At 58.3% G+C, this 27,384-nt stretch overlaps 1 protein-coding gene across 9 annotated transcripts in view; it reads right to left on the reverse strand.

The window, feature by feature from the left end:
* INPP5A (inositol polyphosphate-5-phosphatase A) overlaps positions 1 to 27,384 on the reverse strand; it is a 179,264-nt gene that overhangs the window by 40,025 nt on the left and 111,855 nt on the right. For 8 of the 9 annotated variants that reach the window (XR_004522562.2, XM_033842098.2, XM_073793781.1 and 5 more), the window contains 4 exons: positions 22,207 to 22,270; positions 14,278 to 14,381; positions 8,424 to 8,476; positions 6,872 to 6,991 (listed from right to left, as the gene is read on the reverse strand). Coding sequence is in view for 8 of the 9 variants with exons in the window: in XM_033842098.2 (XP_033697989.1) it covers positions 6,872 to 6,991; positions 8,424 to 8,476; positions 14,278 to 14,381; positions 22,207 to 22,270 (341 nt within the window). In the remaining variant the exon portion in view is untranslated. The remainder of the gene's footprint in view (positions 1 to 6,871; positions 6,992 to 8,423; positions 8,477 to 14,277; positions 14,382 to 22,206; positions 22,271 to 27,384) is intronic. The other variant, XM_033842099.2, reaches the window with a different exon arrangement.

The following is a 27,384-nucleotide window of genomic DNA, read 5'->3' on the forward strand; positions in this document are numbered from 1 at the left end:
TTTGCCTTAAATCTTGTCTTGGAAAGCTGGGCTCCAGCCCTGCGGCAGGAAAGGCTGGAGCTCCACATTTCCTGGGGTCGAAGCCTTGGAAGGTGCCTGAGGGCGCTGGAGGTCACGGCCACACTAGCTCTCCTGCTCCAGGGGGCCACGAGGGACGCACAGGAGGTCCGGCCCAGGCCTGGGCCCCAGTCCCCACACAGGCGGTTTCCCGGGAGGTATGTGGAGGCGGGCGGGCGTCAGACGATTTGGGTGAAGCACGAGCCCGGCTGACCCCGGCTGACCGTCCTCGCCCTGACGGATGGGCGGGAAACGAGGGACCAGGAAGCAGTGCAGACGGCCGACACCGTGCCGGGGAAGCAAGACTATCTGGCTAATTAAATGGCAGAATCCGTTTAGAGGTAATTTCCTTTTTAAAAGATAACGAATTTCAGATTTAATATGGGACTAAATCAACTTTAAAGAGCTCTGCGGGTTCGGAGGGAGAGAATGCTGCATCTGGCGGCCTTCCTGGAACCCGGCCCCCACGGCCTCTTTCTGGTGACGGACGGGGTGGCCCGCGGTGACGGGTGACGTGATTTCATCAGCTTGTCTCGGGTCTTGTAATTCTATCATTAAAACCCTAAACTTTATCATCTTCCCGTGCCCTGCTCCTTTTGATGTAATGGCCTGAGCCCATTAATAACATCACCGTCCGAGGCGAGATGGAAGGGCTGTCACGGGGAAGCAGTCGTCCGAGTGCCAGACCGCGGCCCGCAGCCCTCACTTTTAATTTCAACATAGTGCCATTTGGGCCAGCAGGAAAGAAGCGTTGTTTTAAAATTAATTACCTTGTCAGTAGCTATTATGATTAAAAAGTAGGTCCACGTCAATACCCTGTGCCTAATTCAGAAAGAGAACTACACGAAGAGCCATGGAAATCAGTGCTCTAGGCCCTGAGAACGGAGCCTCTTTCTGTCTTGACGGGCGATTTCACGACGCGAGGAACCTTGCTGTGCCGAAGGGTCCCCACCCGCTCAGGCTGCCTGTGCGGAAGGAAGGGGCCGAGGACGCCTCGCGGCTTGAAGAGCCCGATGGCAGAGGCGACAGCCCTGAAGGGGCCACAGATCGAATACCTGAGGTCACACGTTTCTACTGGGGGCGGCTCGGGCCTTGGACAGGACGCCAGGCGGAGGGGCAGACGAGGGGCCGTCGGGCCTGCCCACCAGGCTGCACTCCAGGGTCCTTCCTTTGTTATTTTTAGCCTCTGAACGTGGTGGAAACTGACCTCAGGTTTCGTCTCAGATCTGGGAGAGGCCATGTGCTCAGGTCAAACAAGTTGAAATAGCAAAGCACGGACGGCAGGAGGTTCCTACGACTGGCCGCTGATTTCAGGGTCTTTGGAGTTTCCTTTAGTCTTAAAGCATCAGATTGAAGGGTTTATCACACGTGCATCTAAGCTGCCTTCTACAGACCGACCTTCCTGGAAGCTATTCTCAGGACTGCACGCTTCACTCTGCCCCGCGTGCTGGCCTCGGGCTTGGGCCGGTGGGGCTGGCAGCCCTGGGGGAGTCCCCTACTGTGACAGCTGCAGGCACGAGGGAGCCTGTGGGGAGGTGGGTTGTCCCAGACGCCCCTGAGGCAGAGACAGAGGAGGAGGATACCGTGTGAAGGCAGGAAGGACACATCTGAGGGATGGAGCCTGAGCCGAGTCCCAGCGACGCGTGCGCCCCGCCAGCCGGCACCATGCGCTCCTCCAGCCCGGCGTCTACCCAGGCCTGGCGCCCCAGTGACCTGTGAGGTCACCCATGCCTCCTGCAGCAGCAGGCACCCTGGGGCTGGGCCCAGGGCTCCCCAGCACGGGTGACACACGAACCCTCAGCCACTTGCGTGGGGTGGACCAGGGGGAGTCTCAGCACAATAAGGCCACACCCTCGAGCAGCAGAACATGGAGAGCGCCGGGGCAGCCGCCGTGGCTGGTTACAGAACCCACTCTTTTCCGTAAGCTTCCGGGGACCGCGCCCGGTTCTGAAATGCCCCTCTGGTCTCAGCCGGCTGGTGGCCGGAGCTCGGCTGTTGGAATGAGGCCATGAGGCCCCGCGGGCGCTGGACTGTCCCTGCAGTCTTATGTGGAAGCCCAGCCCCTTGAGACAGTACTGGAGACGGAGCGCTCAGGAGATGATCCAGGTCAAATGGGGCCATGAGGGTGGGCCCTGACCTGATGGGACAGGTGTCCTCGTAAGAAGAGGCACCAGGGCTTCTTCTGCCACCTGAGAACACAGCAAGAAGGCAGCCAGCGGCGTCCAGCAGGAAGGGGTCTCTCCAGAGCCGGACCACGCCGGGCCCTGACCCCAGACCCGTGGCCTCCAGAGCTGAGGGCAACGAAGTGCATCGTGGCCGCGGGCTCTCCAGTAATCTGCACGGTTGGTCCGGCTCCAGCCTGGGCCTGAGTTTCCTGTCTGTGCACCGAGATGTCCTCCAGCCCACGAGGCTGCCTCTGTCAGGGGGACAGGAGGGGTTCAGGCCCCACCATGGCTGGCACTTCTCAATCAAATCGCTGTTTGCCACCCTCTGCATGGCCGTGCTCCCTTTGATGACAACGGTCTCCAGGGCAGGGCTGTGGGTGGAGACCTCCTGCAGGCATCAGGCTGAGCTTCCCGTCAGCAGTTCTCTCATTCGTTCTTTAAATAGCATCATAATATTAAATACGCCTTTTCTGCTCAGATGCCACCACAAGCCAGAGAAGCAGAGAAGACCCATAGCCTCCTGGGGCCACTCAGTTCCCCCACGTACCCGGAAGAGAAAACAAGAGCTGGAAGCTCAGAAAGCCGAGGGAGGCTTTAAGACTTTTGATATCAAAGAACGTCGGAAACAATGCTGAATGTCAGCGGCTTTCGGGAGATGCAGATCACCCCGCGGTCCCCAGCCCGGGTGAGCACGCAGCTGGCGGGGCCACAGTCCGGCGGAGAAGGACGAGACGTTCTGAATGCTAGCGAAGCCCCGAGAACACCGCAAACGAAGGCCAGCAAGATGGTGGACGAGCACGGACGGAGCTGCCACGAGGGACATGGAGCTGGAGGGTGGGAGTGACAAACCCACGATACAAGCCACAGAGGGAGGTGCCCGTGCTGCCGTTCACGTGACACTCCAGGATATCATGTAAGGGGCTCTCGGAAGCCTGCCTCCCCCAAAACAACAGAGGATGCAAACGTGCAATAAAAACATATACAATACTGCACACATGTTAACACACACAAGCGGTCCAGGGATGTGCACGGGGTCCAGGAAAGACAGGCACTGGATCAAGACGGCTGGGGGGCAGAGTGGGGGGGCGGGTACGACGAGGGTTCAGGACAGAGAACACAGGGGCACCGACGGCACCCTCGTTTCACTTCTGGACAGAAGGACAAGCACGGAAAAACGTAAACCCGACACTGCCGAGTGGAGGGCGCAGGACTGTCATCGTAGCCTTCCACACCTCGCTGGATGCCTGACGCCAGGAGCACGCAGGAGCCCAGCCCTCGGCTGGGGAGGAGCTGGGGCGGCGAGGACGCTGCCTGGTGGGCCCGGGACTCCTGCGTCTGAGCTGGGCTCCAAACAGACACGGGACAGTGGCCACCTGGGCCTCCAGGCTGAGGGACGCCTGAGTGGGGAGGTGGGGGCCACCGGCCACGTGGGGCGTCCCGATGCCCCGCATCCTTAGCACAGAGCCTGTCTTTGCCTGGAGACCGGCGGCTTTTCTTCTGCTGGCTGACCAGCGAGGCGAGTTCTGGGAACGGCCCTAAGAGAAGCCCTGAGACGAGGGTCTTTGAGCGGCTGACAGCTGACGGATGACCGCCCGCAGGACGACAAAGGGGAGCTGTGAGCAGCCGCATCACACCGCCGCGCCCTGGGAAACTAATTGCTCCCAATTGTCCCGGGCAGCATTATTTTTCTGGCAATCATTTTCTTTGAAAGCCCAAAATGAGCATGAAACAACTCTTTTGACCGGACATAAAAGTTAAATGTCCCAATGTTGATCAAATTAACTTCAGCGCTGTGACAATGGACTGTATTTGTGAAGAGATACTGGGGGACAAAGGGGCGCTTTATGCCGAGATTTCACAGTTGTGATGTAAAAATGTTCCTGAGGACCTGGCCCGGCCGCATTGCATAGGGAGACACAAGAGCCCTGTCACTTGTGGAAAAAAAATCTCACTTCACGGCCGAAAGCTTGGGAGAGTCCAGGAAGGACTGTGTGAGCTGCAGTCTCTGCTGCCGAGTTAATGCCCTAAACGTTCCCCAAGAGCGTGACTGTGCGCCTGGAGAGGGACCACCTGTCCCCACGGGGGGTACAAAGGTGCACGCGGCACACACAGCCCCCCAGAGCCCCAAGGAGGGTCCGAGCCACCCCTCCAGGCAGACAGGACCCCAGGCCCCGCGCAGAGGCCCCAACACAGCCCACTGCAGCGTCTCTGAGCCTGACGCCCTTTGCTAATTAGAGGTTTGTCTTCTTTTAACCTTGCAGAGCAAGAGGGTTTTTTTTAATTTTCTTTTTTTTTTTTTTGGCCCCGACTCGCGGCACGTGGGATCTTAGTTCCCCGACCAGGGGTCAAACCCACACCCCCTGCATTGGATGCACAGAGTCTTAACCACTGGACCGCCAGGGAAGTCCCAGAACAAGAGATTTAAAGCAAAAAATTATTGCACAAAAACATCAGTTATGATTTACCATAAAAACCCAGACGAACCCACTGGCCGCCCTTTATTAACACTGGAAATCCTATTTTGCAACGTCTCCAAGGGGAATCCTTCCCACTAAGCCCATCACAGCAAGGGCGCCATGGGCGTGGTGCTCTGCAGGGGACATTCATGGTGGGCGCTGCTCCTAGCGTAAACAATTCTGAAAGTTCACACACTTCAGATGAGAGTTTGACTCTCAGGGTTTTTTGTTTTGTTTTAAGTAAGACTTTTATTTTGGAATAATCTTGGATTCACAGAAAAACTGCAAACACAGCACCGGGTGCCTCTCGGTTTTAACCCGCGGTCCCCCCACCACCTTGTGGGGACAGGACCTGGGCTGACGTGCCACCTTTCCCGGGCCTGACACCCTCGCTCGGATGGAAACGCGAGCCTGCGAGGCTTTACGGGGAGATTAAGCCGGGAAGGCGGGCTCCCCTCGGACCCCGCACTGTTTCCCTGCGTCCACGCCGGCCGCAGACAATGTTCCCAGAGGTTCCCAACGCCCTGAATGGGAAACTGTTGGTGGCAGCGTCCATTCAAAGGGCCAGCATGGCATTGTCCTCCCAATCGGCAGAGAGAATGCGGTCTGCTGGTGGCTGCCAAAAGGTTAGCATCCCCGATGAAAGGGCGGCCCGTCATTCACCGCCGACAGAGCGGCCCTTTGTGCGGGCGGCCCGGCCCCGCGCGGCGGAGGTCCGGATGCGGCTGGCTGAGCGCCCCACAGAAGCCCTTCATGGGAACGCAGAGCTGGGGAAGGGCCCGAAACCCAGAGGCTGCTTTCCCGGGGGCCGCAAAGCACAGGCGGTCTGGGGCAGTGACACATCCTCAGGCCATCCGTCTGATGACCTGACCACAGCCGCCAAGCCCAGCTCATTCCCCATCCAGCCGGCTCCGGCCCCAAAGGAGGCCCCAGAGAGGGCCCGGGGACCGCAGGGCCCCAGCCGCGCCCCAGCCGAGCAGCCCTGGGAGGCCGGTCTGGCCGCTGCGAGATGAGCCCTCCCAGGAGGGCCGCTCCCAAGTCTGATGTGACCACACGCGCCCCTGGGCCTCCTCCCGGACCAAGGCACCGTGCGCGTCAGGCCGGTGCCGCGAAGGCGGACAGCCCGGGGCCTCAGCACAGACTGGGCGATGCTGGCGCCTGGCTGCAGACAGGGTGAGGGCAAGCAGATCCCCGTGTCCCCCACGTGGGGGCCTCGGATGGGGCAAGAGGCCTGATCTCCGGCAGCCCGGAGGCGAACTGGCGGCCACTGTCTCGTCCCGCTGACTGGTGGCACGAGGACAGGCTCCTGGCCTTCCGGCTCCGTCCAGGGAGCGTCTCGGCCGAGCACGCGCACAGAAGGAACAGGCACAACTCATGGTCTGGGCAGGCTGGCGAGGTCCTGGGGAGATCTGAGACCCCGCCCCAAGCCCAAGCGGACCAAAGGCCCCACTTAGGGCACGGGCGCTGGTGGGAGAGGACTCCAGCTGAGGACTCGGCCGCTGGACGCGCTCCGGCAAATCAGGGCCCAACGCAGCCTGTTAATTGGGTGTGAGGAGCTCCCTTTCTTTCCCAGATGACAGCCCATCAGCGGCGACCCCGTGAGAGGTCACATGAGACCATCGCAGACAGAGGGAGGGCCTCAGAGGGCCCAGGGGGGAGGGTCCTGAAAACCAGCTGTGACGGGGGCCAGGGCGGTCGGAGGGGTGTGCTGGGAGCCTGGGCAGGTGATGGGAGGAACTCGCGCACTCTGACGACCACTGAGGCTGCCTCCCCTCTGGCCAGGGGCCCGCAGCCGGGCCGGGAAGCTGGGGCAGAGCGGTGCGGGAGGCGGCGCTCCGCCAGGCAGGGCAGACCTGCCCGGCCAGTCACTCCAAGGGGCCTATAGCCGGAGCCCGGTGGGGGGCCAGAGTCTGGGAAGACTCAGCCCACGGCCAGCGGGACCCCAGGCCAAACGAGACTTCCGTCTGCCATGGCTCATCTTCCCCCCAAGACGGAAAAGAAAGTGAGGCCACCCACTGTCCAGCGCGTCTGGACAGGATAACGGGAGCCTTGGGGCAGGGGTCGGGCTTTGTGCATTAGCCCTGGGTCGACACTAGCAAGTTCCGTATTTTGGGTAAATACGAAAAATGGCTTAAAGAGCAAGGCACGCTCCTCCCCAGAGGTGGGCGGGGGGAGGCCCCCCTCAGTACCCACCTGTCGAGCACGTAGCCCAGGGCCTTGTGCCGGATCCCCGAGTACACAGAAGGGCTGGTCTCCCAGGCAACCAGGTTGGAAGCATCGTGGAAAAGATGGATGTTCACCAAGTCGAAGGCACTGCGGGGACAGAGACAGGAAGCTCGGAGGAGGGCTGGAGCTGCCCGGCTGCCTGGGCCGGCCCCCCATGCCACCCCACCTGGCTCCTCAAGGCAGGTGCACCCACGCTGCCCGGGCGTGTCCTCCCCCGAGGTGTGGTCAGAGGACACACAAGACCTGGAGTCCTCACACAGTGAAGTCCCCACACAGACACGGGTACTCGGCCAACGGAAAAGGGAGCTGTTTCTCTGGAGAAAGGGACCTACACAGGATCCCAGGAACTTTCCTCAGAACGGGGGGCGGGGGGAGCGGGAGGGAGGCCGGGGAAGGGGCGACGGGAGTGGAGAGGGGGGACAAGGCCCCTCCCCAGGCCTTAGCTCCCTCCACGGGCAGCTGGTGCTACAGCCCGAAGCCCCCTGTGCCGCTCAGTGCTCACCATGGGGTCCCCGTGCCATAGGGGTCACTAAGGGATTCATTTCACTCCCCAGAAGAAGCCCCAAGCTCACAGCCCTTGGAAAACCCTTGGGGAAACCCCAGCAGCCCAGTGTCGCCTGGGCTTCTGCAGGGACGTGGCGAGGCGGGTTTGGCCTGTCAGCCTCTCGTGCCCAGGGAGCCCTGGGGCATCGCTGCAGCCTGTCCGCCGCACAGAGAGGTGGGGGCCATCCGCAGAGCTGGGACCACTGGGCCCCACGATCCAGTGAGACACGTGCGCTGACCTGACAGCACTGTCCTGGGCCGGATAAAGAGCTCGAATTCTCTCCTATGGCCTCATGAGGACCCACTGACCCCAGGCGGCCACCCCGTGCCCCTCCCACGCTGCACCGGGGGGGCCCGTGGGACTGAGAACAACGGCAGGAGTTGGGGGGTCAGGTCAGGAAGGCTGCGGCTGTCTCAGCTCCCTCTCACGCTCTGGGACCCTGGCCTCAGGAAACGCCCTGACCTGCGTGGCCCCAAGGAGGGGCCCGCGTGGAAATAGCAGGGGGGGCCGCGGTCACTGGCTGACGCTGGCACCTGACGGGAGTGCAGCTCCTGAGGATGGGCTGCAGCCTTGGCCTGAACAAGCGGTCAGCTAGCGGCAGGTCGGGCCTCTCCCCAGGGAGACACCCCAACCCCAGGACCTCACAGTGCAGACCGTGGCCTCAGTCCCCCGGGCCCGACCCCAGGTGGCCGAGCGCACGTCAGGGAAGCAGGACCCGCTGCTGGACGCAGCAGCAGGGGGACCGCCATGGGGAGGGGCTGCCAGGGCACCCATGGGATGGGGGGGCGGGTGGGAGTGAGTGCGGGGACACCACAGTCATGTGCCCGGCAACCACGCTCTGTGTCACACAGAGTCGCCAGAACAAAAAGGGTCAAAGAGTAGAGGGTCGGGTCGGGTCGGGCAGCCTTTGACGGAAGTGCCCCCGCAGTGCTGAAGGGGGGCGTCCTGGGACGCAGGGGACCACGGTGGACGTACCAGTCTGCAAGGCACCACCTCGTCCGGATGAAGCCTTTCCTCGACCACTTGCACTGAAAAACAAACAGGTCACACTTGTCAGCAGTGAGGGGGGAGGAGGGCACGCCTGGCTCACAGGCAGTCGGGGCGCCGAGAAAAGTGGGACCACACGGGCTCCGCACTGGCTGCGGGCAGGGAGGGGACCACGAGGCACGACCACCACCATCTCCCAGACCAGCTGCAGGGGCTCAGTCGGCCAGGCCATGGGGGGCCCCAGTGGACAGGAGGACGCCCTTGGCCAAGTTCAGGGGGCCCCCGAGCGGCGGCGCCAGCAAGACCTCCTACGCAGCTGGCAGGCCTGGCGGGTGACAGGACGCCTCTGAGCCGGCAGGAAGCTGCGCGGTCGGCGTGGAGAGGCCGCCACTAGCGGGCTCGGGGCCTGCGGCGTCATCGCCGCGAGAGAGCCGTGTGGGACCCCGGGAGGCAGACAGACACAGAAACCCCATCTCTACTTCTGCTCCACCAACCCCACCTCAAAGAAAGGAACTTCTGCTGGAGAAGCTGGGAGAAGCCTCGCTGAGCCGCCACCCGTCCTGCTGTCCCGCAGCTGGGGCGGCACCTGCCCCGCCCAGCGTCAGCGGCCACGTCCCCTCGTGCTCACGCTGGAAGGGGAGGAGGGTGGGATGCAGCCGGGCTGCCCAGCAGCCGCTCTGTGACGAAGGACGTTCCGTGTTGGGGGCCGCGTGTGACAGTGTCATAATCAACTTTCACTTAAATGGCCACACAGCACAGGGTAGCTTCACGGCCTGAGCAGTTTTGGGAGTGGGGCTCTGCCCGGCACCCCTTGCAAGTCTGCGGGAGGCACTGGGGACCTTCCTGAATCCCTGGTGGCAAACTTTAGGGTGCTGGAGGGAACGTCTGTCTTCTCCGGGACCCTCCGCCCACGTCCCAGGGCAGCGTGTCAAGCGTCCACGGAGCACAGGGGCTGGTCCTCGGGCGGGGGGCATGTGGGGCTGTGCCGTGGGGACAGGCGGGGGCAGAGGGCGGAGACCGCGTGGTCCCGGAGATGGTAGCCGCGTGGGACCCAGAGACCGACGCGGCGAAAAGCACTGCCTCCTGACGGCCATGTCCAGGGAAGTGGGGGCCCAGGTCAGCCACGCATTTCTTTACTTCGTGCAGACAGTTCGGCGGCTAAAGCGCTCTCCACGCGCCTCCCTAACCACCGTCCCATTTGTTTCTACTCCCCCAACAGCCAGCCGTCACGAGGGGCTCCTCTCTCTTCTGCTCCGTTCGTTCGGCGCCCCGTGGGCTCCTAACCCCACCCCTTGCCCAGACTGCTCTCACAAGGTCACCACGGCCTTGAGTTCCTGACGCGTCCTCAACCGGACCGCTGATTCGCTGACCCTCTCTCTGACCACGTCCGGTTCAGAACCCAGCCCGCTGTTCAGCGCAGCACCTGCGGGACCCAGGAGCCCTCGAGGTTGAGAATCGCACCCAAGGTCACATGGCAAGTGGTCACCCGCTGGGGCAGGCCGCAGGGGAGCCAGGCTGGACGTGGGCCCGGTCAAATCCACCAGAAGGTCTGTCGCCTTCTCCCATTGCCGCAGCGGGAGTGGGAGGGGGTCGCCACGCACACCGGCTGTCGAGGGCGCCCCGCCCCCCCTCAGCCTCTCCGGGAGAACCAGCGACTTGTCTTCCGTCTGCAGCCACGTCCTGCAGAGAGTGGGAAGCAGGCGCCGCCACCCTGGTGCCCTCGTGCACATTCGGAAACCAGGAGCTGCAGCACAGGGCGGCCTGACTCCTGGGCTCAGGGCGAGCCTCCGGAAGCGGGACCAGGGTCTGGGCCGGTTCCCTGGGAGCAGCCGGCAGGGCAGCCTGTGGTCAGCACACATGTAGGGAGGCTGGGGCCTCCAGCACAGAAGCTTCCGGATGCAGGTGCTCATAGCAAACGGAGGCGGGGTGCAAGCGGGCGGGGCTGGGCCTCCTCTGCCTCTTCCCAGCCCCGTGCACGCTCCCAGGCTCACTGGTCATCGGCCACCTTCTCAAGCCACCCAAGGCTCCAGGCGACGGCAGACGGGACGGCAGTGGCTGGGGTGCCCCGGGGTGTCCACCCCAGTTCTCAGAGAGGCTCTCACACTGGAGTGGGAACCATGTCACGCCCGGGTCTGGGCGGGGGCGGTGGGGGGGCCGCCACATCATTCACCTGACAATATTAAGTCTCTGCTCAGATGCCCTGTTAATAGGATGCCTTTACCAGCAGATGGATGGCGAATACAGGCGGCTTCATCTACTAAAAGACGGCATAAATCACGGTGAGAAAAGGGAGGCTGCGGGAAGGTTATCACCACCCAGCCTCCCCGTGAAAGGCCCGCTTCAGAGCATTAGTGAAATTAATTCATCTTTCATAAGAGCTTGGAACAGTCCCTGTGATGCACGGAAACAACCAATTTCTCACGACGGGCAGGAGGAATAAAATGCCTCGGCCCCGACGGACGACGCAGACCTGCTTTTCAAAACGGTCTCGCGTTGCCTGGAGTGCTTCCCCCAGAGGCAGCACGTGGAATTCGCGTCGAGCCAAGAGCGCCCACAAGCCACCAGGGAAGTTCTGTCGGTTTTATGTGCAGTGGGCTGTAATTATTTGGAATTGCATCATGCCTCCATCATGGTAATTACGTTTAGATTGCCCTTAAGTGACGGTAATAAAAGAAAGAGAAATCAGTCTTAAACTAATTCCCTCCCCCAGAACGTGTTCCAATAAGGCTAAAGGCCTGGACTGCAGGCCCAGCAGGAGGGGAGCAGCCGCAGCACAGCCTCCTGGGCACCGCGGCCCTGCCCGGCGGCCTGCTGACCTGACGCACGCCAGGCAGGGGCTCCTAGCAGGACACGGGAGCCCGGCAACGGTCCTGGAGTTTCTTACACCTGAGAAATTCCACGCAGTTGACAGAAACATCAGAAGCATTTGTGTTTTTCTCAATAAGATTTTCCTTCTGTTAATTTATGGAGATGAGAGGAAAATGAACAAGCCCTGAAAACTCATACGTCATCAGACCCAGCGGAGCACACACTCGGGCAATTCCATGGAGCAGAACGGGGCCCCCAGGAAGGCCAGCACCCCGGGGCAGGGGTCACCTTGTCCCAGCAACACGCCGCTCTAGTCGAGACATCGGGGTCTAACCCAGAGACCCCCCAACCTTCTCCGCCCAGAGACGCACTCCCCCCTCTGCCTGCGGATGACAGTGAGGCCGCCTGGAATTGGGTCTGAGGAGGGCTCAGTGCCCCCAGCCGGCACTGGCCAGCACCTCGGGGGGCACAGCAAGCACATGGGGTGTGCAGGGAGGTGGGAACCACAGCTGAGGTCCCCACACCTGCCCCCCCCCCACCACCCACAGGTCAACCTCAGCCCAAGCTTCACAGCCGCCTGGGCCCTGGTGGGAAGAGAAATGCGGGGAGACCCCCAGACACGCCGCGGCCTCTGGGGAGGGAGCCCGCACAGGGCAGAGCCTGAGGGCCAGGGCAGCAGCGGGCAAGCCGGGAACGCAGAGGCTCCCGCCCAGGTGCCGGGCACCTTCTCCGGAGGAAGCAGTGGGGCCCCCTCTGCCCACCCAGGAAGACACGGTGACTGTCACAGAAGGCTCCTCTTCGGGAGAGCACAGCTCCTAGATGACAGATGCCGGGAGCCTCCAGTGACCCCAGCTCCGAGGGCACAGGTGGAGTGAGAGGACCCCGAATTCTGGAGTCATTGGCAAGTGACGAGAGGATGAGGGACAGCTGTGGGCTGAGCGAGTCCCTGGGGCGACGGGGGCCGCGCGCTGGGCGTCCAACCACGAGCCAGGTCACCCAGGTGCGTCCCAGTCCTTGGCGGGGGGCGCGGAGTGGGAACTCCGTCCCAGGCACCAGGCGTCCCCTGGGTGGGCAGCGGCCTGGGGGAGCACCTCGAGGGAACGGGTGGGTTCGGGAAGAGCAGAGGCCCGCCTGCCATCCCTGCCGCCTGCCAGTCCCAGGCCACGGGCTCGCCTTGGCACCTGCCGCGGCTCAGGACTCCAGTGGCAGTTAAAGGGGAGAGCTGCAAAGATACTTAACTGCTCAAAGGGCTGCCTCAAGTGCTCCTCGCCCAGCCCCACGCAGGCCCGGGCCCAGCACTGCCCACCAGCCACCCAGCCCCTGCGCTGATCTGGGCGAGGCTGGCTTCGTGGCCGTCCCCGGCAGCCCTGCCTTCTCTGCCAGGTGCGTGGACCCTGGACGTCAGCAGGGGCGTCAGGGTCCCTCCTGCAGAGCAGCGGCTGACATGCCAGAGCCTCTTCCTCGGCCCGTTCAGGGCTGTCCCCAGCGGGCCTCTGTAAGCTGGCTCTCCCGCTCTTAAGATGCCCGCGTCGGGGGAGAGGCCGAGACCCTATCTGTGGCGCTGCAGGCCCCGCCCCTGGTCTCCCCACAGCTTGCGCCGTTTTCACCGGGGTCCCTGGTTGCTCTCAGGCCAGGGCCAGTGCCGGCTCCCATGCTGCCTGCAGGGGAGCAAGGGTGAGTCTGGATCGGGATGGGCCAGGAGACCGACACTGATGGCCTCTGAAACTGACTTCTCAGCCCTCGCCCTGATCCGGGGAACCCTGGGCCGGCCTCCTGCTGGACATGTCCACTGGCCAACGTCCCGGGAGGACTGCAGGACTCACGGGCTCGGCCGCACTCATGGAAGGCTGAGAACGGAAGCTTCCGGAGCCTTCTAGCCACACCCTCCTCCAATCTTGGACGCAGAGCAGAGGGGAGCAGTGCCCAGGGGCAGGGGCAGCGGCGGGCGGGGCGGGAGGCGGGCCCCTGACACCGCGTCCTTGGCCGGGGACGCGGCCCATCCTTCAAGGCACCGGCCACCTTTCCTCCACTGCAGGATCGGGTCATAAAGCAAGTTAATAAAGTTGCGGCCTTGCTGAAATCGGCTCCCAGTGCCGCAGGAGGGGCGGCTCCACAGAGTCACGGCGGGCAATCCTCGACCAAGAAGACCTGCCCCGTGGGGTTTTGGGGGCCGTGTGGAAACGCAGCTGTGAGGAGGGGCCGCCCGGCTCTCAGTCTCACCCCCGAATGCTTCAGTCACGGGTCACTTCCTACTGCGAGTCAACAGGCCCCGAAAGGGAAGGTGATCCAGTCTGGATCAACACCTGGACTACACAGGTTACGAGACTCCAAACACGCTGGTCGTGAGAGTATTCGCTGAAAATCCCAGAATCCAAAATTGTGTGTGCAGCGTAACGGCTACATAAAAATAACTAGACAAAAATGCACTAAAACCCAGAGGAAACACATGCACGCTTCCTGACTGTGTCTGAGCAGAGGGTGAGAAGTAACCCCGCACTTCCCTCTGCTGAAGCGCACAGGGTGGGGGCACCGGCTCCGAGTATGCAGCTGCGCCTCTCTGGCCACACCCAAGGCTTTGCCAGGGAAGAGCCCGGGGCTCACTCAGCACCCTGGGGATGGGGAGAGCCCCCCGAGTGCCACTGTCCCAGCACGCCCGAGCTCTCTGTTCGGGTTGCATCACTGGCCAGATCGACCTGCTCACGCTGAGGTTTGCTGGGAGGCCCCTGGCGCACCCCAGGCCCCAGATGAACAGGTTAGGGTTTTTCTACCTCTCTGGGGGAAGGTTCCTTTGCCTGGAAACGATGATGATTAGAAAATTTACCTACTGATGTAACGGTAAACACCACGGGCTCTCCCAGCCCTCATCTAAGACCACGCAGATGAACCCACGTGGGTTTTAGAACCTCCCAGGACAGAATACTGGAGCATGACGGCAGCCGGGGGATCCCCACTGTGAAGTATAGATTTCACGTCCTAAATCCCACCTGAAAGTAAACGCACTAGTACGAGTGTGGCCGGCGGGGCCCCGACGTACCTCGGGGAAGTAGTCCTGCGGAAACTTCTCTTTCTCCAGCATGGGCGTGCTCTCCAGCGTGTCTGAGTAGATCTCCTTACCAGTGACTTTTTTATACTTCTTGGCTAGGAAAGAGCAGAAGAAGGACCCGGGGGTAACTTCAGTTCTTCTCCCCCTCCCTCCAGCTCAGGGCCACGTGGGGTCTCGCATCCCACCCGGGCAGTGCTGTGGAGGCGAGGGAGGGCCCAGGAGGCAGACCCGACGAGGGCCACGCCCCCAGGCAGGGCAGCTGCTCCCGGGGACGCCGTGGCTCGTGCATTCCCATCCCTGGACCTGGAATCTGACACGGGGTGTCATTACCCGCTCCAAGCTCCCGGCCTGCGGATTTACAGGGGCTAATTGGCATCCTCTGAGCAAAGTGCGACTGCATTTAAAAGGGCCGTGGAGTTACCGTCCACTCACACTTAAGACGAATTCATTTAATAACATGGATTTCCTCCTTGCATCCAGCCAACATCACTCCTAACCAGGGAAGGGGAGTCCTTACGTGAGACGGGGGAAAGGGATGAAGGCCAGGCACTCTGGGCCACCCGCCCTGTCCAGTGTCCCGCGGGCTCTCCCCGCATCTGGCTGACGCCCCGCACACAGGGCCTGGCCTGGTCCTTTCACACCCAGACCTGGGATCGTTCCTTTTCAGAGACCACCGTGGAGTTTAATGCACAAATGTGTTTATTCCTCAAACTCTTACTTGTCTGGTGGGTGGGAAGGCTGTCAGCCTCCCCACGAGATGCCGGCAGAGAGCCCAGGCAGCGGGGGGCCTGCTGAGACCGCCACGGGGAGACCCCAGCCCAGGCGGTCACCAGACTGCCCCCACCGGCTGCCGGAGCATCACCTGTCCCCTGCTCCCGGGCCAGGACACTGGGGTGAGGGTCCTGGGGTGTGTGGAGATCCATGGTGTTTGGGACGAAGGACGAGCTGTCCCGTCAGAGTGTCTGTGGAGGCCCTGCTCCGCGTCCCACAGGCAGCCCCGCCTGCAGTCTCTGGGCTGCCGGCCCCCACGGGCCCACTGACACACAGACAGCACGTGACGTGGGCCCCTCCCCCAGGACGGAGCTGCGCTGTACCCACTGCTCCTCTGACCTGGCTCCCAAACCACGGAGACGAGCCTCAGATGACAGGTGCAGCTGGCTCTGAGGCTACCCTCCCACCCCCGGGTTTGCCCATCGGGGGAAACGCAGGCGAACCCACGAGCCAGGAGGCTGGTGCCTGGGAAGGTGGGCACAGGCCAGTGTAAACTAATAAGGCACGAAGCCACGACCCACTCATAACACCCACCTGCGGCGGGAAATGACGCAGGAGTGTTAACCACACGAGGCACTTCCTGTAGCCACCCACCCATCTCCGGGGAAGGACAGCGTTTATCAAACCACCCCGCACAGCCGGCACCAGGCTGGCAGGGGGGCGGGGGGAGTGCTGTCTGCGGGGCACACCTGCCGTCACCGGCACGTCGCGTCCAGCTCCCCTTCGCGAGGCGGACAGGCCACCCCGGCCCCAGAGCGGGGCAGCTGACCGCTCCTGCTGACGGCAGGCCTGTCCCGCACAGACCACCCGGGGCGCCAGGCTGGCAGGCGGCTGCGGCCTGCTGTGTGCACCCACCCGCCTCGCCCCTCCCTCCACCCCACCCGGGCCTCCAACTCCCCTCCTGGGCCCTCCCTGCACCAGTGGGCACCAGGACGTCCACTGAGTGCCGTGGGGCCCGGCCAGAAGCTGAGGACGCGGACATGGGACGCAGACACGACCCGCAGAGTGGGCCTGGGCATGAGGCGGGGAGATGGACGTGGGTTGGGACATGGGACGTGGATACTCCCCGAGTGTGGAGGACAGGAGGGTGTCACCTGGGGGGCGGTCAGGGGAGCCCCGGAGCAGGGCGGAGCTGAGCCTGAAGGAGGAGTGAGGGGTGGCCCTGGGCCCCCACGAGGCCTCTGAGGAGGGTGAGGGCCGGGCGGAGGTCCAGCCTCTGGCAGCGGCCGCCTCTGCCGGGTCCTAGGGACGCCCCTCCTCCCGACATCCGGGCTCGTCCCTGGGAGGCGCCGAGCTGCTGCTGGGGCCATGCGGGCCCACCGTCTGGGCGCCCTGCAGGGGGTTCTTTATCCCTCCTTCCTACCCCCTTTGCTAACCGCCAGTATCGCCTGGACCTGAGAATAAAGCAAGTTCTTTCTAAAGGTCTGCTCAGGATGGGAATCCTCGTAGCAAAGGCTGAATCACCCCAACAGCCCACTGGGGGCATCGGGTCATGAGCTGCAGAGGGGTGGACGCCCCCCCAAACAGACATCCTCGGGACGCATGGATGCCCACAGGGCAGACGCACCAGCCCTCGGTGAGCCAGGCGGGCACAGGTGCAGGACCAGCCCTGAGGCATGGGCAGCCACCTGCAGGCTCCTGGGAATGAGGACAGGGCAGGGGCTGCTGCAGCAGCAGGCAGCTCTGCTGAGATGAAACCCCAGTTCCCTTGAGGAAAGAGAAGGAGACTGGGGCGGGTGGGGCGGAGGGGGCGGGGGGGGCGGGGGGGGGCGGGGGGGGCGGAGGAGGCCTCTTTCTTAAATAAAAATGAGCCTGTATTTGTAGAGCAGTTTGGGGATTACAGAAACTGAGCTGCAAGTGCAGAGTTCCCATCCGCCCCCCGAACAGCTTCCCAGCATCTCGTGTTGGTGGGCTCGTACGCGCTAGGGGTCCTGACAAACGCACGACGCCATGTATCCACCGCTGCAGGGGCACGCAGAGCACTTCCACGGCCCCAACCCCCCTGCTCCACCTGTCCGTCCCTCCCTCCCCCAGCGCCTGTCAACCAGCCACGCTTCTACTGTCTCCATCCTTTCCTCAGTCGTTGGCCACGTACTGCAGGCGGCCTCCTCCGGTGGGCTGCTTTCCGTCGGAACACACATTTTAGGTTCCTCCTAAAAGGTTCCTCCCTGAGTTTTTGTATCTTGATAGCTCAGTTTGTTTTACTGCTGAATAACATTCCCTTGTCTCTGGACCACAGCTTGTTTATTTGTTCATCTGTGAAGGACATATTCTGGTTACTTCTAGTTTTTGCTAATTACGAATAAAGTTGCTATAAACATTGCTGTAAAGGTTTTTGTGCAGACATTAGTTTTCAACTCATTTGGGTAAATGCCAAGGGATGTCTAAGAGTATGTCTAGCTTTGCAAGAAATTGCCAACCTGTCTTGCAAAGAGGCTGGACGGTTCTGCATCCCACCAGCAGTGAGTGAGAGCTCCTGTTGCCCCATGTCCTTGCTAGCATGGCGTTGTCAAGTTTTCAGATTTTAGCCATTCTCATAGGTGTGTAGTGGTTTTAATTGTTGTTTTAATTTGCATTTCCCTGGTGACATATGATGTTGAATATCTTTTCATCATGTTTATTTGCTATTTGTATATCTTCCTGGGTGAGATGTCTGTTCAAATCCTTAGCTCACTTTTAAATTGGGTTGCTTTCTTATTGTTGAATCTTAAGAGCTCTTTGTATATGTTGGATAACAGTCCTTTATCAGGTGTGCCTTTTGCAAATATTTTCTCCCATCTCTGGCTTGTCTTCTCATTCTCTTAACAGTGTCTTTTGCAGAATGTAAGTTTTTCACTTTAGTAAAGTCCAACTTAAAATTATTTCTTTCATGGATCATGCTTTTGGTGTTGCATCTAAAAAGTCATCACTGAACCCAAGATTCACCTACATTTTCTCCTATGTTATCATCTAGGAGTTTTACAGTTTCACATTTTACATTTAGGTCTATGATCCATTTTAAGTTTTTGTGAAGGTGTAAGGTCTGTGACTAGATTCCTTTTTGTGTGTGTGGATGTCCGGCAGGTTCCAGCACCACGTGTTGAGAAGAGTCTCTTTGCTCTGTTTTGTTCCCTTTGCTCATGTGTCAAAGATCAGTTGACTGTATTTGTGTGGGTCCATTTCTGGGCTCTGTCTTCTGTGCCATTGATCTGTCTGACTCTTCTTTCACCAACACCACACCGTCTTGATTGCTGTAACTTTATAGAAAGTCTCGACGTTGGGTAGTGTCAGTCCTCCGATTTCACCAACACCACACCATCATGATTGCTGTAACTTTACAGAAAGTCTCGATGTTGGGTAGTGTCAGTTCTCCGACTTTGTTCTTCTTCAATATTGTGTTGGCTCTTCTGGGTCTTTTGCCTCCACATAAACTTTAGGAATCAGTTGGTCAATATCCACAGAATAACTTGCTGGGATTTTGAATGAGCTTGTGTTGAATCTATGGATCAAGTTGGGAAGAACTTGACAATACTGAGGCTTCCTACCCATGAACATGAACTATCTCTCCACTTCTTTGGGTCTTTTTTGATTCCTTCAATCAGATTCTGTAGTCTTCCTCATGTAGATATTATACATATTTTGTCAGATTTATTCCTAAGTACTTCTTTTTATATGTGTGCTAAGGTAAATGATATTGTGTTTTTAATTTCAAATTCTACCTGTTCAATGCTGGTATCGAGGAAAGCCACTGACCACCCACCGCTGCAGGGGCACACAGAGCACTTCCACGGCCCCAACCCCCCTGATTATGATTATTAACCTCATATCCTGCAACCTTGCTTGCTGGTACCAGTTTTTGTTGCTACTGTTGGTGGTGGTGGTTCCTTGGGATTTTCTATGTAAACATGTCACCTAAGAATTAAGACAGCCCCTTCCCATCAATAAGCCTTTAATTTCCTTTTTTTTTGTCTTATTGTATTAGCCAAGATTTCCAGTATGATGTTGAAGAGAAATGGTGAGAGTGGCCATCCCTGCCTTGTTACTGACCTTAGTTTCTCACCATTGATTCTGATGTTAGTGGAGAATCTCTGTAGATATTCTCTATTGAGTTGAGGAAGATCTCCTCTATTCCTAGTTTGCTGAGAGCTTTTATTATAAATGGGTGTTGGATTTTATCAGATGCTTTTTCTATATCTATTGATATAATCGTGTGATTTTCGTCCTTAGCCTACTGATGTGACGGATTACATTAACTGATTTTTTGGACGCTGAATCGGGCTTGCATACCTGGGATGAATCTGAATTGGTCATAGTGTATAATTTTCTTATACATTGTTAGTTTTGAGTTGCTAATATTATATTGAGGAATTTGCATTTTCTGTTCATGAGAGATACTGGCCTATAGTTTTCCTTTTTTGTAATACCTTTATGTAGTTTTGTTATTAGGGTAAGGCTGGCCTCATAGAATGAATTAGGAAGTTTTCCCTCTGCCTTTATTCTCTGGGCGAGATTGTAGAGAATTGGTATAATTTCTTCCTTAAATGTTTGGTGGAATTCACCAGGGAAACCATCGGGCCTGATGTTTTTAGAAGGTTATTACTTATTGATTGAATTCCTTTCAATAGACAAAGGCCCATGCATACCATCTAGTCCTCCTTGAATGAGTTTTGGTGGATCGTATCTTTCAAAGAAGTGGGCCATCTAAGTTATCAAATCTATAGGCATAGACTTGTTCACAATATACCTTTATCATCCTTTTAATGCCCACAGGATCAGTACTGATGACCCCTTTCTCATTTCTAATACTAGTCATTTGTGTCTTCTCTTTTTCTTGGTTAGCCTGGCTAAAGGTTTACCAAGTTTATTGATCTTTTCAAAGCACTAGCTTTTGGCTTCTTTGCTTTTCTCTCGTGAGTGTCTCTGTTCAATTTCACTGACGTATAGGCTCCAATTTTATTACTTCCTTTCTTCTGCTTATTTTGGACTTCATTGGCTCTTCTTGTTTTCTCAGGTTGCACAGGAAGGCTAGAGGAGGTGCAGTCGGCTATCTCCCTGCCCCGTGGGTTAGGCCCTGATCGGACCCCAGTGGGCTGGGCTCAGGGTTTCCCTGCGGGCAGGCCTTTAAGAAGAACAGAGCTGTCTGGGCACACTTCACAACAGCTACTCTCCCCTCCCCTGCCAGAAAGGTCTGGGGATTTTTCTCTCATCTTCGGCGTGAGAACCTGGTTAGCTTCCAGGAGGTAAAGCCCGCGACAGCGCAGGCCCTGAGCCTGGGTGCGCGTCCCCTGCCAGCTGCCCAGGCTCGGCCTGTCTTAGTGTCCTGACCGTGCGGTGCTCTCTGCTCAGTGGGCTCTGACTCTCTGGGCCCGTCTGTCTGTCTCCCCGGTTTGGGGGGCAGCAGTTTGCCCTGTGACCTTGCTCCTCTGAGGGACCTGAGAAGAATCACCCATTTTCAGCTTGTTTGGATTGTCTCTCCTGAGGACTGAGTGACAGCTTCCAAGCTCATCACGTGCTGGACCAGACACTGGAGTCCCTTTCATCCCTTTTCAGCTCAAGTTTCTAAGTAGGAACACATTTGTTAAACTTCAGGCTGTTTCTTTTCAAAAGTTGATTCAAACTTCACAAACCTGGATTGCTTTTGCTGTAGTTCAATTCCAGGCAGAAGTGCGAGCCTCGAAGAGCCGGGGCTGTGGAGCGGGGGCCGGCGGCCCACGCCTGCCTGAGACCCCGGCCTCGCCCGCGCTGGGGATCCGTCGGCAGCAACACCTGCCACGCCACGCCCCGGGGTGTCTTCAGACTCGACACAGCCTCCCGCCAGGTTCGCCTGCTCAGGGCACAGCCGCTGCCCGTCTTATAATGGTTCTTGTCACTGGCAGCGTGGAGGTTTCGCTAGAGTCAAATAAATGTACCTCGAAGGCACAGCTGTAAACAAGCTGTGTGCTAGCCAGGTACTTTCGGACGAGTTTGATTTAGTAATAAAATATGTCTGCAAATGGTTACTTGGAAGAAGGAAAAGTTCAGCAGACGTGGCACCTGTGGAGCCTGAGGTGCAGGTTTATTGGAAGTGCAAGCCGTTCTGTTTCAGCTTCGTCTGGAGCCGCTGTGTCTGCACAGCCCCTCTGCTCACAGCTCCGCAGCCCGAGGACAGGACACTTGACGTCCAGTGTCTGCAAGGGTCATGGGAAGAGCGGCCCCGGCCCCGGCTCTCGCCAGGTCTGCCGGGGCACTCCAAGCTCCTCGGCAGGAAAGGCAGACGCTGCGTCTCGAGAGCAGAGAAAGCTCAGGCTACAGGGCCGGTGAACATCACCTGCTGGCTGGGACCCTGTTCTCAATGCTGATGGAATCACCGCTTCCCAACCTGGAGAGTGCGAGCCGTCTCCCGAGTGAGTGGTGGTAATGAACCTGAACAAACCGACACAATCAGCCGCTCCCACAGTTACCTCACCGCGGGAGGCATCTCAGATTAATGCGACCTGGCTCAACAGCCCAAGTGGAGCTCAGACGGGTTTACATGTAACACGAAGAGACAACCCTGCGTGGAAGATAAATGCACACGCATCCCGCAGACTGACTGGAGCAGGGACGGCAACTCCTCAGATCAGGGGACAGACTCACACGCCCTCGTGTCATGAGCATCTTAGGTGACTCTTCTCAGTACAGACACACAGCGTTTACCCACTAAACACGGGGCTACATTTTCTAGCTCTGCCACAAACATATGCTCTCGCCCATTTTCTTCTGAAATATGCTACCCTCCAGTTGTGTTTTTCATTTTTTTTACTTTCTCACGTTCGACAGGTACACAGACACAAAACACTTCCCTCTCCTCTTGACTGTATTATAGGAAAGCTAGAGTCACCCGCCAGAGCCGTGAGGGGTGGCAGAGGTGCGGGAACGGGCTGGGACGGCCGCGGGCGGGGCGGGACGGGGAGGGGGAAGCCGCCCAGCACAGGCCGGCCACCTCGGCCTCAGAGAAGCCAGAAAGCAGGTGTCCTCACGATTCCCTGCTTAGTGACTGCGCAAACCCCTCGATCAGACCCAGACCATGCGGTGCTCTCGCAGGAACACTGGGTGGGAGGGACCAGGAGAAGCCAGACTAGCAGGCAGGGGGTCGGGGGTCCACCAAGATGGAGAATCCCAGAAGACAGCAGAGCACACATGGAGTCTTACCTTTAAAGTCAAACTGGGAGATGTTTTTTAAGGATTCGTGAAGAAAGTAAAAGCTTCCTAGTGCCTGTAGAGCAAACAGAGAAATGGAGTGAGGCCAGCACGGGAGCGTTTCTAAAGCAGTCCTGAGCGGTGACTAAGAAGCTCTGTGGGTGAGAAAAAGAGTTCAGCTCACTGCAGCCCAATCACAGCCCCCAAACTCAACAGTCAGCCGCAGACACTTCCCGACCCAGGACGCCAGGAGCGCCGGCCCTAGCCAACCCCGAGTAGGCATCTCCCCTGTGGACGCACCTGCCCCGCCCCCTGCCGCCTCCCGTCTGCTGCAGGGTCCAGTGGTCCAGAGGGCGAGGGTCGGGGCAGAGTGGATGGCTCCTGAGTGAGGACACGGCTCCGTTCCGGGCAGCACAGCCTCGCCGTGGCTCCCCCTGCCCCTCGGCGGGCCAGCCGCCCGCTGCCCGGTCCAATCCCTGCTCATCCTTCAGGACTGAGCTGCGACCTCAGAGCCTCTGGAGCCACCGGCCCTGCCCATCCACGATCGACAGCCCGAGCGGCCACGGAGCGCCCGCCGGTGCCAGGAGCTGCTCTGGGCGATGAGTCGGCCCTGCTCGCCCCCCTCAGGAAAAGGCCAAAGTGCAGGGACCGGGCTGCGGTGGGGATGGGGCATCTGGCGCCAAAAGTCACTTGTTTACCTGGGATTCATACTTAACCGGGTGTGTGTGTGCGCGTGTGTAGTTACACATCTTTCTCGTGTGTATCCATGTGTGTGACGGGGACTCAGGCATGTGGTCAGTGCCGACAGGCTCCCCACGGCGCAGGCACAAAGTAAACGGAGTGCACACGCTGCTTGCCAGACTCACCCATCGGGTCTCTGCCCCGAATCCTCTCTGAGAGGATCTGGGCACCTTGGCGCACACACCCGAGGACCAGCCTCCGCTCTCTGTTCTGACCGCGGACAGTCAAGGCCCCTCCAAGAAGAGGGACGTGGGCAGTACTGGACCCTGGAAAGCTGCAGGACCACACCCACGAGCAAACGGATGTCTTCCCGTTTGCTTGGGTAAAGAAAGCACTCAGGAAATGCGTAAGTAAATAACGCAATTGCAAAGATTTGAGCTATTGCCTCATTGGATGTGATAAAGCTAACATGATATTAAGAAGTTTACAGTAAATAAATGGAAAATCAATTGCCAAGCCAGGTGCAGAGCTGTAACTCACAGAGTCAGAAAATCCATAATTAGCTCTAATGAATATTTCAAGTCAAAGTTCAACTCAACTTTTTCAACGTCTGACCGACTCCATCGATACAGTTCAGGGCCCATTTGTCACAGGCTGTGAGGACAGGTGGCGGGAAGCAGCCTGCCGACGGGACGCCGGCTCGCGGGTCCTCTGACCCCGCACCTGTCAGCAGTGTGTTCGTCATGTCTCAGAGTATTGACTCCTTGCCTGTTTTGCTAGAAACAATTAAAATACTTTTTACATATTTATAAACCTGACTGTCAAGAGTGCTTATTAATTCTCCATTGGCGAAATGCAGTCCAGCCGCTCCTGTGTCCCCGGAGCAGCAGACACAGGGCGGGCGCCCTGACCTCTGGCAGCAGGATGGCCTCAGGGGCGGCCTCACCCCGCGGCTACGGGGACCCAAGGCCAGAGTTCTCGCGACAGGGCTCTGAAGGGGTGCTGGGTGTGGACCGGATCCGGCCCGTGTGGCTCCTGGTCCCACCTGCCCGGCTCCACTGGATCCTCGAGGGTCTGCAGTGCTGCGAAGCCAGTCCCCTGCCTGGAGCAGGTTGGCTAACGGCTGACGGGACCACAGGCCACACCTGGGCGCTCGTTCGCCTGCGGGAGCTGAGCTCTGAAAGCTGCAGGCCGCTCTGCAGATACACAGAGCCAGGGCACGGGATGGGGCCGTAGGCAGATGTCCCCCACGCTGGACAGGAAGCCACGTATCCACAGACGTCGGCGAAGTGTGGATTTGCGAAGGGCACCACGGACGGAGCCGCTGCCCACCCGCTGCGGGCCAGGGACTGACCGGCAAAAGCTACTGCTTGGAAACACCCCTCCACCTTCTATTTGCAAACGGATCAGACATTCATTAACCGATCATTTCTGCGCCGATGTTAGCGGCCCAGGTACAGGTTAGCCCTCGGCCCCCACGTCCAGTTGGCTTTCAGACAGTTCCGAACCCTCAAGTCAAATCGACTGAGCGGGAAGGGGCACAGGAGCGAAATGTTCTTCTCCGGATGCAATGAAAGAGGAAACCATACACGTGCTTCTCGCACACGACCCCAAGGCGCTAACAGTGCCCCTGAGGGCACCGTGGGAACAAGAAGGCCGGGTCTCAGCTCCCAGGGCGCCTGCAGAAGGGAGCTTCCCTCCTCCAAGTCCCAGGGAACTCCCACCGCCATCCCCCAGGCAGGGGGCTCCCCGAGAAGCCAGCTGCTGCATTCTAGGACAGGAGAGGGCGAGCCAGGGGGTCACACACAGCCTAGGGCCAGGGAATCTGCCCATCGGGAAGGCCAACTGCCTTTAAATGCAACACAGCTCCTCCCGGAAGGCACTGCATTACACTGTTTCTACGGATAAAGCATTTTCAACATGTCATTTTTTAAAAAAATAAAATAAATGCATCTGAGAAGACGATAAAAACTTCCTAAGACACAGCTGATAACTGATGCCCAAGCCTGCAGCAACCACAGGTCGGGAGCTGCTCTGCGTTAGCATCGATGGGCGTGGATGGCTCACGGCTGGAAAGGCCCCTTGGTTCGGAGGTTATGATGAACCCCTGACATGTCACCTGCTCCATCCTGGGGAGCAGACAGCGCCCCGTGGACACAGGGCCCCCAAAGGAGGTACGGCCCTGCGTGTGCACACGCGCTGTGGCGTCAGGGAAGCAGCTGTGCTCAGCTCAGCACTGACATTCCAACAGGATCAGACGCAAACATCTCCACCCTCGGAGAACAAAGTTCAGGACACGAGAGGCTGTGATGGGGACCCAGCCATGGGGAGTGATGGGATGTGGCTGTGATGGGGACCCAGCCCTCATAACATGGGGGACCTGCAAGTTCTGAGCACACAGCCGTGGGGAGACGCACAGCTCCACGGCCTCACAGCGAGTTTACATCCAGGGGAAGCCGTGCATAAACACACACACAGAGCTCTCTCTCGGAAGCCGGGGCTCTCAGGACACACGCACGGGAAGGCAGGCGGCGCTGCCAGAAACACCAACAGACCCAGCGACCAAATGCCTAACAAGGTGAAGACACACTCGTGCTCCAGCCCTGCAGTGCAGCGCTGCGCAGCAAGGAGAACAAGCAAACCACGCCGAAAACCACACAGGGGCTTCGCGATGTTGAGAGACGGAAGCTCCTGCACCCTCACAGGGCGTGGCGCCCAGGTAACAGACACGGTCAAAAGAGTGCGTTTAAACAGAACGAAGGAATAAAGAGATCGGCACAGAAGTCAGCATGGGGGTTATGGGGGGAGCAGGGCACGAAGCAACTGCTCTAGAAAGGCCTTAGGTTGTGTGGGGGCTTCCAAGGCGTCCGCTGTGCTGGGCACTCCCAACGCAACTGTCCCCCCAGAGGTGGCTGCCATCCTCAGTGTCGGTGACCAAGGTCAAGGGCACCCCTGGAAGGGCTCAGAGCCTTCACCAACTTTATCTGCACCATCGTACCCACTCCCTCCTCAGGAACTTGTTTTGATGACTGTAGCTTTGTAGTACAGTCTTAAGTCAGGGAGTCTGAGCCCTCCAGCTCCATTTCTTTTCCTCAACATTGCTTTGGCTAAGGAACTTGTTTTATTTTCCATTCAAAGTTCTATTTGAGAAACGTTTGATGTTGCAACATGTAACATTAGCTTATTTTTAATGCTATAAGATCCAATATACAATAATACTGAAAGTTATTTATCCAGTTTTGCTGTTGGACATGAAGACTGCTTCCAAAGTTTTCACTATTAGAACCAATACTAAAACGAACATTGCACAGTGTCCTTGAGCACATGGGAGACATACACACCCGCGTGCATTACATGTGCATGTACGTGTACGTGACATGCGGCTGGGGCTTCTGGGTCACGGTGGATGGGCATCTTCCACACAGGTTTCTACACGGCGCCCAGCAGTGCCTGCTGCCCCACACCCTCGCCAGGACCTGGTGCCGGCACACCTGGATCTCTGCCAGCCGACTGGGGTGAAATTACACATCACTGTCATCTTATTTGCATTTTCCTTAGACTCGTGCAGCTGAGCACCTCTTTTTAAGAGGAGTGGAAACTTGGGTTTCTCCTGTGAACACCTTATTCTTATCCTTTGCTTATTTTCTATTTCCCTTGTCTACTACTGGTATTACAGAGAATTCCCCCACTCCTTGTGGCTTACCTAGTCAGTTTTTTATGGTATCTTCCATGAAATGAAAGCCTTTATTTTTAAGGTAGTCAAAGTAGCCGACATAGTCCTTTATGGTTTCGCTTTTATGTCTTGTTTGGAAACAGTTCCCTAGTCTGATCCCACAATGAGTCTCAATATTCCATGTAGAACGTGTAAGGTTGTTTCTTTCCCATTTAGGTTTTTACACTAACAGGGACTTACTCGTGGGTATGGCGCAAGGTGAGATCTAGCGTTACTTCATTCCACATGGAATTCCACACTGTCCGGCTTCCCCTTTACGTATGTGACGACTCATTTACCACATCTCCATCCGTTTGGGGATCTGTTCTCTGGGCTCTCGGTTCTGTTCCATTGGTCTATTTCTAACAGCACTTTTTCCTAGTTTAGCTTTATAGTAAGTCTTGATATTTAGTAGCATAAATAAATGCCCCGTTTTGCCTTTCTTCACAATTGCTTCTGTGATTTGGGGCCCTTTATACTTGCATATAAAACTCCAGAACAACGGCCAGATTACACCCGAAACATCCTGCTGGAGTTAGGATCACACACACAGATCGACTCGGGGACAGCTGACGTCTTGGTGATACTACTCAGTCTTCCTGCCCATAAACATGACATATCTTTAACCACATTGAGGTCTGGCTTCTGGATGGTAAAGCAGCCAGTTGCTTTAAGAGACTTTAAAATGTTAAGCCAGTCTTGCGTTCTTGGCATCGGCCTGGCTTGATCACGATGCCCATGTTCACACCTCGCTGGATTCTGTCTGCTGTGCCGTGTCCAGGGTGTTGCCTGTTCCC

This window comes from Tursiops truncatus, chromosome 16 (genome assembly GCF_011762595.2).
Source record: "Tursiops truncatus isolate mTurTru1 chromosome 16, mTurTru1.mat.Y, whole genome shotgun sequence".
NCBI lineage: Eukaryota > Metazoa > Chordata > Mammalia > Artiodactyla > Delphinidae > Tursiops > Tursiops truncatus.